General features: G+C 49.7%; 1 protein-coding gene across 2 annotated transcripts in view; it reads left to right on the forward strand.

Moving 5' to 3' along the window:
* The first annotated feature begins 1,798 nt into the window (after positions 1-1,798).
* Positions 1,799-11,897, forward strand: part of LOC135822749 (uncharacterized) — a 28,056-nt gene continuing 17,957 nt past the window's right edge. The window contains exons 1-2 of one of the 2 annotated variants that reach the window (XM_065335577.1): positions 1,799-1,932; positions 2,458-2,583. In XM_065335577.1, coding sequence (XP_065191649.1) covers positions 2,536-2,583 — 48 coding nt within the window. In that variant the 5' untranslated portion in view covers positions 1,799-1,932; positions 2,458-2,535. Of the gene's footprint in view, positions 1,933-2,151; positions 2,383-2,457; positions 2,584-11,897 lie in introns of those variants that run through there. The other variant, XM_065335576.1, reaches the window with a different exon arrangement.

Here is an 11,897-nt window from a genome sequence, read left to right on the forward strand (position 1 = left end):
ACAACAACAACAACAACAACAACAACAACAACAACAACAACAACAACAACAACAACAACAACAACAACAACAACAACAACAACAACAACAACAACAACAACAACAACAACAACAACAACAACAACAACAACAACAACAACAACAACAACAACAACAACAACAACAACAACAACAACAACAACAACAACAACAACAACAACAACAACAACAACAACAACAACAACAACAACAACAACAACAACAACAACAACAACAACAACAACAACAACAACAACAACAACAACAACAACAACAACAACAACAACAACAACAACAACAACAACAACAACAACAACAACAACAACAACAACAACAACAACAACAACAACAACAACAACAACAACAACATCAACAAGGAAGCGAGTGGAAGTGCAGGGTCTACGAGCAGAAATCAAGCAGACTATGCCTTGTACTCGAGGTTCTAGGATGAACGATGGAAACTGCATGGTCCGTCGCACCCACTCTCCCGATTCTCGATATCACCTGTACCAGTCACGTGTGCTAGACTAGGGTGTATCAGAAAGTGATATACATCCACGGCACAGGCTTCACGAGCACACTTGCTACTTTAATCGCAAAGGACTCAGCAGTTACTCATTCACTCTAAGCATTGGTGGACTCCACTGCAGCCATTCACACATGATTTTACTCTAACAAACACGCACATACGGTCTACGTCCAGTCCCTCTGCTGAATAAGAAAGTCTCTCTAGGTTTTAAATAAGGATTGGGAGAACTTCAAATTTCAAAGGGTCATTCGGGAAGTAAACTCCTTGAAAAGAGAAGAAAATTGCAGACCCACCAGGACTCGAATTCTCTCTAGATTGAATAGTCAATGTGGAGATAACATTGCTACTTTGTTGTTTGACATGAGCGCGAGTTTAAATTTGTTCGTAGCTGTCTCTCTAGATTCACCATGTTTTTGGGGTGTGGCCCGTCCGCAGGCCAGTGAAACAGCATAACCAAAGATTGCTGGTGCATTCACTAGGAGTGGGGCAGTTAGTGCAGTTGGATCCCGGGACGGATACTTTGATGCCGTCAATCCTTTTTCCGCACCCTGTCCTCACCCACTCACTAAATGCGGCTTGCTGAACGTACCCCATAAATGGGGGTGATTTCCAAATCCACCCAGGGGATTGTAGGGGATGGCGGGTGTTGGGTGCTTCAGTAGCTATTCCGATATTCAGTTTTCAATCTACCAGCCCTCTAGTACAGCCCTCTAGCAGCTCTACTCTGGCGATCACCCGGCGAGACTTGCTTGTATTGATGGGCTTGCGGGGCAGTGAGCAAGAACAAAACACACACATACGAGTACAAGTACGAGTGATGAAAACCAGGGAGTAGTAAAATACATTTTTACTTCTCCCTGATGGAAACAAGTCCGACCGAGTGCGGTTGTTTGAGCTGAGCTCTTTCACGTTTTCCCTTCTAGCACGTTACGTACTAAGATGGGAGGCCCGGACTCTCCTACTGAGCGCTGTGTCTCATTCGCCAAGTGGCTATCTGTTGGAAATCGGTGGCTCAATGATGTGATCTACAGTCAGTCAGTGCATGCAGTACAGAGCTAGACTCAGCCTAGACTAGAGTGCTCGTCGACTCCAATCACTAGTAAATTACACATAACGAGTCTAGATCAGTACAGTGTAACGACGGGTTACGTGTATCGACGATCACTGCACTGCGGATGGCGAAGTAGAGTCGCAGGAATTCCGGCCACGAGAACTACTACTGCAGTGCTGCTACTAGCAGAACGCGACGAAAAATATCTGCGCTCTCGGTGCAGACCACAGGATTCCAACAAAATGTTTTCGTGTAGTCGAAAGCCCTCCTTTTTTCTATCCGCCCAAGCTGACATGTGAAGGCGAAGAAAGTCTTGATTAGCTCTTGGCACAAGGTGAGGCGTGGATTTTGTGGCGCTATAATTATTGCCACGGTTAGCATGGTTAGTGATATGCTGTGGACGTAGGTACTGTTAGTTGGGGTGTCTCTTGCATGTACAGTGCGATGAAACTAACACTTCTGTAGAAGTCGTGTTACTTGCCACAACGGGCCATGGCGACATGTATGGTGCTGTTCAAAAGTAGCACTGGTTTCCGCTAAAACACGCAATCTATCGAGAGTACATAACCCCGTGCACTCGCGAATCCTTTCTAAGCATATGCGATGACCTCTTTTGTCTAACCCCTGCCCTGGCCTGTTCTAACTAACTTACTTGTTGCAGGTTCTCAAAAATATTAGATCTTGCTTGCTTCCTATCAAGTATCATAGCCCACAGAATGGTGTGTCCGGAGTGCCTTTGACTGAACTCTGAAGTCGAAGTGCCTCTAGCTCTGTTACTGTGCGTGTAAGTATTTGCTGCACAGCGGTTTCGCTTAGTTCTTCTTCTTGAACATCGCTTTGTGCTTCTGCTTTGCTTTAGCTGACTGAACACGTCTAGCTCGACCGACTCCAGCCTGAGGGCGCAGACCAGTTGTGCGTGCCTGCGTTCGTTTTCAACATGGCGTCGACGAACGATCCAGCCTTCACCGGCTACCTCACAAAACAGGTAGGAAAACCGTCGTTCAATTCCTGTCGTCGGCAAGGGATCCGGCCGCCCGACTTCACGATCAGTGAGCGGGCGGCGGTGACGACTGTTTGGTCAATAGCCGGATCAGTAGAACGGGCTTTTCCGTTCGCTTCTGATTTTGCTGATGTTCGTCTTACTGGTGTGTCTAACGTAGGGCAGGCAAGCCAAATAATTCTAGGTTTCTGGTCTGGCGGTCCGATCGGCTTGATCTGATCGATAAACGTGCGCAACTTGACCGCCATACCACCACCACCGTTGGAAAAGAGCAGCCATGTTCACAAGTACAGGAAGGCCAAGATTCTCAGAAGGCTTCAATGTAACATCATCTGGGACTCTCTTGGATGAGAACATTACGCACGGGGCGAGTTGTGGGAGTTGGATAGAGTGAGGAAACTCAGGAAAGAGAGAGAGCTCAACACACCTGTCCTGGATGCAGAGCCCTGTACACATCGAAGAAAAAAATGGGCAAAACAGTTGTCTTGCTGGAACCGTTGAGTTTCAAACACATCGAAACGACGCAGAGATAGCCAAGTGCTGTCTGAGCAGTGCTACTGTCTGAGCAGTGCTACTGCCTGAGCAGTGCTACTGTCTGAGCAGTGCTACTGCCTGAGCAGTGCTACTGCCTGAGCAGTGCTACTGCCTGAGCAGTGCTACTGTCTGAGCAGTGCTACTGTCTGAGCAGTGCTACTGTCTGAGCAGTGCTACTGTCTGAGCAGTGCTACTGTGTGAGCAGTGCTACTGTCTGAGCAGTGCTACTGTGCCCGTCTAAACAGTGCTGGATGACAATCAGTGACGAATTCATCAAATCCTGTCATAGCAATGCAGCTTTGTTTGCCCTTCCCTCTAGTCTAGGAGCCGGTGACATGAATCTGTTTCCTATTCCAGGGTGAAGTCCTGAGAATACTACAGTGCCCCTCAATGAAACCCGATAGTATTGTATGTATTGTATTGTATTTATTTAAAAGGATTCTCCAAAAGCAAATGGATGCTTATCACGGAAGTCTCCCACATAAATATCGCAAGAAAAATGGGGAAATGGGGAGAGGAGAGTGGAAGATGAAGCATGGGAAGAAGGGAAACAAGTACCTAAATATCGAGGTATAAAAGCAGGAAAGAAATCGACGAGGGAAGAAATCACCTCTGCAGATAATAGCGGGACATTTAGATGAAAAAAACCCAGCAAGGATTAATTTCAAGGAAAAAAAATTTCTCAAACGGAAAAGTTCGGAATTCCAGTCAGAGAATATCTATGCTGAGAGTAATGAGCCTTTAGAGCAATGCGAAAATTGACAGAGGACTGAACGCAGCGGATGTGTTCTGGAAGTTTGTTCCATTCCACAGATAAACTGAAGAGAGGGGATTTAAGGAAATGGGCGCCAGAACGAGGTAAAACTATAGAGGACGGGTGACGACAACTAAGGGATACATTGAATTTGAAACGAATTAGCAAAGACGGAAACTGGTAAAACACATGATGAAAATACAGCAAGGACAGAATCTGACGACGCCACTTCAGGGATGACCAGTCACAAGTACGATTAAGAATCTGCTTCGGGGTTTCCCACTCAGGAGGGTGCCGGGTCTTACAAAGCAGATATGAACGAGCAGCAACGGCTTGCAGTCGGTCTAACGTAAGCGAATCTGAATGGGATACGGCGAATGACCAGACAGGGACTGCGTATTCTAACAGTGGTCGTACGTAACACTTGTAGAGCAAATTCACGGTTGAAGCAGAAAGGAAATGGGCCATATGGCGCAACAGAAAAACACGACTGCGAAACTTATGGGTGATAGATTTTATATGGTCAGAAAAATTTAGTGAAGGAGTGATAGTCACGCCGAGATGACAGTGGCTATCTCCTTTCTGAATAGGCACACCGTTCATTGTCAAGGGGGATGACGGGCCGGGGGCTAATGCATATTTTTGAAAGGGTAGGTGGACGCATTTACTGGTGTTAAACGTCATGGCAGTAGCTGATAGTCTGTCCCTGCGGGAATTTGCGGAAAAAATCCTCGAAAACTTGCGCAAGAAATTGCGGCAGAAAACAACAAAAAATGCGGTGAAAAGTGCGGAACTTGCCAGAAACTCGCGGAATTATTGGCAGATAATTGCGGATTTGGGCCAAATCACAACATTTGTTGCATCCTTAGAATCGCTATTTGCGTACTGTGCAAATAACCTACGTACAGAATCATGGAAAGCACTATATTGCACTACTACTGCGTGAAAAGTGCATAGAAATGTCCGTAAAAACAGGTACAGAGAATAACAAAAAATGCGGGAAATCGCGGATTTTTCAGAAAATCGCGGGTTTTGGCCAAAATCGCGAAATTTGTTGCATCCGTGGAATCGGAATTTCCTGGAGGGACAGGATAGTGTGAGTCAGCTGTGCACCATGCTGCACCAGTGAGCATCCCACTGCTCCCCGGTCTACGGCTGCGCAGCACTCATGCATACTTGACTCACGCAATCGGCCAGTGTGATGTCATTGAGCGGGACTGTATATATTATGTTGTTCTGTTATAGGCTATTCATACTACGTTACAATACGCGCCACGTTTTGGAATACGACGTGCTGGCAGACGTAGTTTTCATGCAGGTGCATTCACACAGGCCAGCACGCGCTGCTCGTACAGCTGTGTGTACAGCTTCTTTTGGACACAAACTGCTGGGAACGACAGAACGAAACTCGGTACAGGGGTCTGGATAAGTCGTCTACGTTTTCGTATCAGGGGTACGATTTTCCCGCCACGTTCCATGTTGTCATGGCTATCCGGACGAAAACGTCACGTTCTGGGCGTAGTGTGAATGGCCCATTATCTTGCATGAATAAGGACAAAGGAAACTAATAAAACTACAAGGATAAGTGTTGGTACAAAAGAAGGCAGTACAGAGACGGGGATCCCGAGAGTGTCCAGATGCATACGCATAGAATCCTAGTTAGGTAATACACGGATATGTGCAAGGCACGCATAAGGAGCGTAGTGCGTGCAGGGCACAACAAGAATGCATATGAGCCGTCAGATGAGAAAACAGACCTTATCACAAAAAAGTCATATTTTATATATATATATATATAATAAGACATGTGAGTTACATACATAGAACACAGTAGATGCAGCACAGAGCAGGGGAGCATCATACATGGACAGGGCAGTCCATAAGAGTACATGCATAAATACAGTAGTGCATACACAATATCTGCCCCTTCAGCGAGCGAGGGAGAAAAAGAAGCGAGAAGACAAAACTATACAAACAGCCTGGATGGAAGACAAGAGAGTGAAATAGAGAGAGTCGACAGACTTGGACAGATAGAATATAGAAGGAAGACAGATACAGATACTGAGAGTTAACAGATACTGAGAGCGACAAGAAACAGTCACTGTCAAGCATTAGGATGCTTTCGCAGGTGGTGGCGGTTGCGTCGAACAACAGCTCCGGACTGCGTTCGGATGACGAGTGACCTCGGCTCTGGAGCAACTGCGATCACTGTTCCCTTCTCCTTCGAGGGGCCGGCGGCAGACGTGACAGTGTCACCCGGTACCAGAGGAGGGAGGTCACGAGTGCCATGCCGGAGGTCGTATTGCCGGGTAGACTTGGCTTTCTGCTGTGCATCAGCAGCTTGAAATGCGTCGTGGTTGACAGCATCAGGCAGAAGTTGCGATGGCAGCTGAGGGAGCGGGGTTTTGACTTTGCGTCCCATCAGCAATTCGGCAAGACGATAGTGACAGTGTAGCAAGGCATTAGCTCTATAGGCAAGTAGAGCACCATACCCACTGCCTCGTGGTGGCGTTCTTCTTGAGCATGTCCTTGACGGTACGGACCATGCGCTCGGCTTCTCCATTACTCTGCGGGTAATGTGGACTGCTGGTGACGTGCTGGAAATTGAGTTGACGGCTGAACGTGCGGAACTCCTCCGAAGCAAATTGCGGGCCATTGTCGGAGTGAACAACGGCAGGAACACCATGGCGGCTGAAAAGCGAGTGGAGTGTGTCCACGAGTTTATTAGCGGTGGTAGACAACATGGTGATGACCTCAGGGTAACGAGAGTAGTAATCGACCACGACCAATCAGCTGGTGCGATTATGCTGGAAGAAATCCACACCAAGGGCCGTTCAGGAGTGGCGATGGCCATGAGCGGCTCAACTGGCTGCAGACGATGGCAACCAACTTAGAGATTGCTGTTGCGAGGCCTGGCCACCAAACAGAACTGCATCGTACTTCGCCTTGGTGACCGGTGTGGATCAGCGCTAACATATCACTGTGCAATGCTGGCGGAATGTATATACGCTGACCTCGTAGGATGATGCCCGAGGTGATGGTGAGCTCATGTCGTAGCGGCCAGAATACTCTTATGTCTGGTGAGAGTGTCTTGGATGATGCAGGCCAACCATCGGTGATGAGCGTTAGCAGCTGCTGACACACTGAATCGGCAGCTTGTGCTTCGCCAATCGAAGCCAGTGATGCGTCCAGCTGCTCGACCGTGGAAAGCGTGACCTGGGCATACGCTTCCGCGTCTTCCTGGAGCTCAGTGTCCGCAGCTGGGCGACTGGCGGAACACAGTTCTGGAGCCCGTGACAAGGCGTCGGCGGAATAAAGATATTTGCCAGGCACATGAATAACATCATAGGCAAACCTGGCCATGCGCAGACGAAAGCATAGGATTCGAGCTGGCATGGAGTACAGCAGCTTCGTATTGAAGAGTGGGACCAACGGCTTGTGGTCCGTCTCGATGCTGAATACCGGCAAACCAAGAAATTAGTGAGAGAAGCGCTCGCAACCCCACGTTAGTGCGAGAGCCTCCTTCTCAATCTGTGCATAATTCAGCTCGGCCGGTGACCGTGAACGAGAGGCACACGCGACCGGCTGCCAGTCGGCTGCTTGTGATCGGCGCTGGAAGAGAACAGCTCCAATGCCGTAGGCAGACGCATCAGCAGAGACCTTCGTATCATATCGGGTAGCATACGGGAGTAGCGCTGGGGCTAGTGAGAGATCCGTGACGATGCCTTCAAATGCACTCTGCTGGGGTGAGTCCCAGACCCAAGACGATTTCTTGGACAGAAGCACGCGCAATGGTTCAGTCAGCTCTGCGACCCTTGGCGAAAACTTGCCTAGTTGAATGACCATGCCGAGGAAGCGACGGAGTGATGACACACACTTAGGTACTGGAAAGTTCGCTAGCCCAGCAACCTTTCCAGGGTCCTGCGTGATGAGGCCATTTTGGATACGGACACCGAGGAACGAAAGCGAGAATCCGTGGAGAACTGGCACTTGCGCGGGTTCAGTGTCATGCCAGCATCTGAGATCCGTTGCAGGGCAATGCGGAGACGTTCGTCGTGCTCAGCTTGGTCCGTACCACCAACTAGAGCATCGTCTATCATGCTGGCCACGCCGGGTATGTCCTGAAGAATGGTACTCATGCGGCGCTGAAACACTTCTGGCGCGGACGAAATACCAAACGGCAGTTTAGTAAAAGCAAACCGGCCGAATGGTGAGATGAATGTTGTCAGGGACTGGGATGCTTCACTGAGTGGGGTTTGCCAAAACCCAGAGTTGGTATCTAACTTGGTTAACACTGTTGAACACTCCAGTTGGGCCAGCGTTTCGTCGACGGTCGGGAGTTGATGTAATTCCCGACGGATGAAAGCGTTGAGAGGCTTATAATCCACACAGTTGCGCACGGACTTATCCGGCTTCGGCATTACAACCATGGCATGGCACCAGTCAGTGGGATCAGACACGGGCTTAATTATTCCCATAGACTCCATGCGCTGTAACTCTTGGTGTACCTTGGCCCTCAGTGGCAGAGAGACATTGCGCGGTGAGTATATACTAGTAGGACGGGCATTGTTGGTCAGAGCAATGTGATATTCATCTGCCATGCTCCCTAGGCCGGAAAAGAGATGTGGAAACTCAAGCAGAACCCAATCAGGCATAGTGCTAGAGAGCTCATCCGGGAGACGATTTGAAGATTGCTCATTAGAGGACTCCTGCGGCACCCCACAGGGGGGTGAACGGAGAAGTCAGACGAAACTGGCAGCATTGGTGCTGTGTCAGGATCGGTTTGTGGCTGCGTAGGTTCGGATGTGTCAAAGAGACGCTTCACCAGTCCTAGGCGTTCAGACTCCCGGCAACTGAGAAGGCTGTGGCGCAAGCCCTGTGCAATGTAAACTGGCGCTGTCACTGGTGGCTGGCCGGGGCGCGTAAGTGTGGCTGAAAACTGACCGAGCATTCTTAGCTGGTCATTCGTAGCGCTGAACAATCCACTATGGCACGGTGTCAACGGTGGTCAATCCGTCATGCACTCATAGATTGCGCTAGAAATTACTGTGACCTCCGCGCCAGTGTCCACTTAGAAGCGGACCGAGGAGTCATTAACGTTCACATCCACGTACCATGCTTTGGCTGAGGATGAAACGGCACCCAGGAACAGAGGAGCCACGTCCAAAGCAGACAGTGTAGAGGCAGACACCAAAGCAGGCGGTGTACACTCTGGTGGCTCATCCAAGTGGTCGCACTGGTCAACCCTGCCTGTGCGGCGCTTAGTGGTACGACATACTTTGGCATAATGGCCTGTTTTGCCGCATGCAGAGCACGACTTCTCCCTGGCTGGACATATCGAACGTGTGTGTGATGTGGACCACCACAGAAGTCACAGGTACAGGCTGGTTGGGCAGATCGGGGTTTGCCATACCCAGAAGAAACTGCTGAGACGCCTTGGACTGGTGGAGGGCGAGCACTGACGTAGGTATCCACTAGCTTGGCTGTGTCCAAGACAGATTTATCCTCGTGCTCCACCATGAAGGTACGTGCGTCCTATGACAATGTAGCGATGAGCTGCTCTCGTACCAGAACGTCAGCAGCCATCCATTTATTGAAAATATCGGTCAGACCCGTAGCCAAATCCACGTATGAGGTACTCTCACCTAGAGTGTCGGAACGAAACCTTTTCCTATAGTGCTTCGCACCGACATGAAACCGGCGAAGCACGGCAGTACGGACGAGAGCAAAGTCTGTGGTGTCGTTTGCTGACATCGCATTGTATGCTGCCAAAGCCTTGCCAGTGAGGTGAGGAGCTATGGCTAGCGCGAAGAGATTTGGTGCGATCCCATGACCAGTGAGGACACGGTCGGCCATGGTGAACCAGGCGTCAGCATCGTCTGAATCAATCAGGGAACGAAATTTTGGCAGCGGCGGCGTGCGCGCCAAAGCCTGCGCTGGCACGGCTTGAACCAGGCCCGAGACCGTTGCCGTGATCTGCTGCAGAAGCTGCGCAGTGGAGGCAGACTGGGCGGCAGTGGTTAGTTCATGGGCTTGCTGTTTTTGCTGCAGAGTCGTCAACAGTGGAGCCATTACGTCGCATGTCGAAAGCTCAGAGCTAGTAGTGGAGGCCGCGTCCGAGCTCATCCGATTGTTTGCAGAACTCCGCACCTGGAGAGACTATTCGGGACTAATGGACTAAAGGACTGATAGCGAGATGCTGCAATTATAGTGCTACCTATGTGTTATGCAGGAGTAGCTGACACCAGCCAAGTTGGTCGTCAGCCATTTCTACCACTCTCGGGTAAACCCTCACTCGCACACTTTCTCAATACTCTAAGCATTTAAAAAACATCTCGTTAGCCCACCCATCACCTCTGGCCCGGGAGGAGATTTCCATTTGCGCTCTGCTATGAGCGATGCCATGCGCAATGCCAAGGGGGACTGGTTTCATGAAGCAGCGTATAGGAAGTCTGCATGGAAGACGGTGTGGATGGGCATCCGGGATTTACCGACTGCTCAACGTTGACTAATGCCTCACAATTTTCATCTATTGAAGCGCGGCAGAACAGTAGTCTGAGCATTTCGAGGCTCTACTGAGCATCCCAAACAGCTTTCTTCTATTCGGTACTCACTTGGTTCAGCACCTCTGAAGAGGTGAAGAGCTGCCTTCGCTACCATACCAACCGAAAAGCTGTTGGAAATTCGGGATCTTTACCACAAATGATCAAATACATTTGCAACAGTGAACTCTCCTGTGTCCACCTGTTTTGAACTAAAAGTTTGTAAAGGTGTCAACCCTCAAGGCTGAATGAATGCTGAGATCTCACTAGGCTTGTGTGCTGTTTCGTGGATTGTGCTGCTGAAGCTGAGAGTCCCGGAACCCCTGAGCTCATCAGCCTGCTGTGACCAATTCCCGAGACATGGCAGTGACTAGCATCGTGAACGCTATTTCCATCGTCAGTGTGCCTGTCGAGACAGAGTTGCTGTACATGGTTGCTCTCCCTGTTTTGCTGATGCTCCAGTTTCTGAGACAGCTGAACCTGGCCCACTGATTGCCGCCTATGGCAGTTCCACTGCTACATATGTGACCGCTGTACCCCGAGAAAAGCGGAACATTGTCGGTACAACTGCAAATATTCAGCTCAGACTTCATCTGCCAAACAGCCCCACACCCAACCTGTCCTCGGAAGCTCACCCTTCACCAGTACCATTGCCCAACACGAATGCAGCATGATTCTCTGCCCTCTTTGCCTTCGAGGCACTGCATCACCTTTAGAAGGCATATTTAAGTGTGCGTATATGTGTGTGTGTGTCTGTGTGTATGTGCGTGTGTGAGAATACACAGCTTGCGTCAAACTACCAGATGCTTTGGATGCTTTACCAATGCGGGCCTGTACGTCCTGGGAAGATAAACCATCGCGGTGCGTGGCACTGTCCAGATCTGTGAAAGAGTCCACAGAATCGATGGCATCATCACCATCCAGTACCAGTGGTGACCTCCTAGGATAGTGTGGAGACTTGGATAACGAAGGTTCTGGACCCAAGACACCTCAACCTTTCCCACCATCAATGCATCACAGCGATTGTGAGAGTGTCGCCACATCAGCAACGGGAGACACATGCCACGTGACGTATGTGGCATCCTAGGTTCTTGCCAAGACCCTAGGTGTGCCTGAAGACATTGGTCTCACCATATGGGAGTGGCGATTCCACTGGCTTGGATATGTGGCATGGGTGGAGGATCAGCGGTTGCCAAAGTGTGTTCTCTTCGGTGAACTGCCTGCCCCGTGCCCGGTGCATGGCCAGCGTAAGAAGTGTAGGGACATCGTTGTGGATGACTTCGCATCAGTCAAGCCATCAGTACTAACATGTGGATGGCACCATGCGGCTCAGAGCCGTACAGAGTGGCGTGCAGTTGCCTGTCAAGCACCCAGAGCACCCTCTGCTGCCAACTATAGTTAAGCATGCGGCCGAGATAGAGAGAGACAGAGAGACAAAAGGACAAGGAGACAGAGAGAGAAAGACAGAG

Source organism: Sycon ciliatum, chromosome 8 (assembly GCF_964019385.1).
Source record: "Sycon ciliatum chromosome 8, ocSycCili1.1, whole genome shotgun sequence".
Lineage (NCBI taxonomy): Eukaryota > Metazoa > Porifera > Calcarea > Leucosolenida > Sycettidae > Sycon > Sycon ciliatum.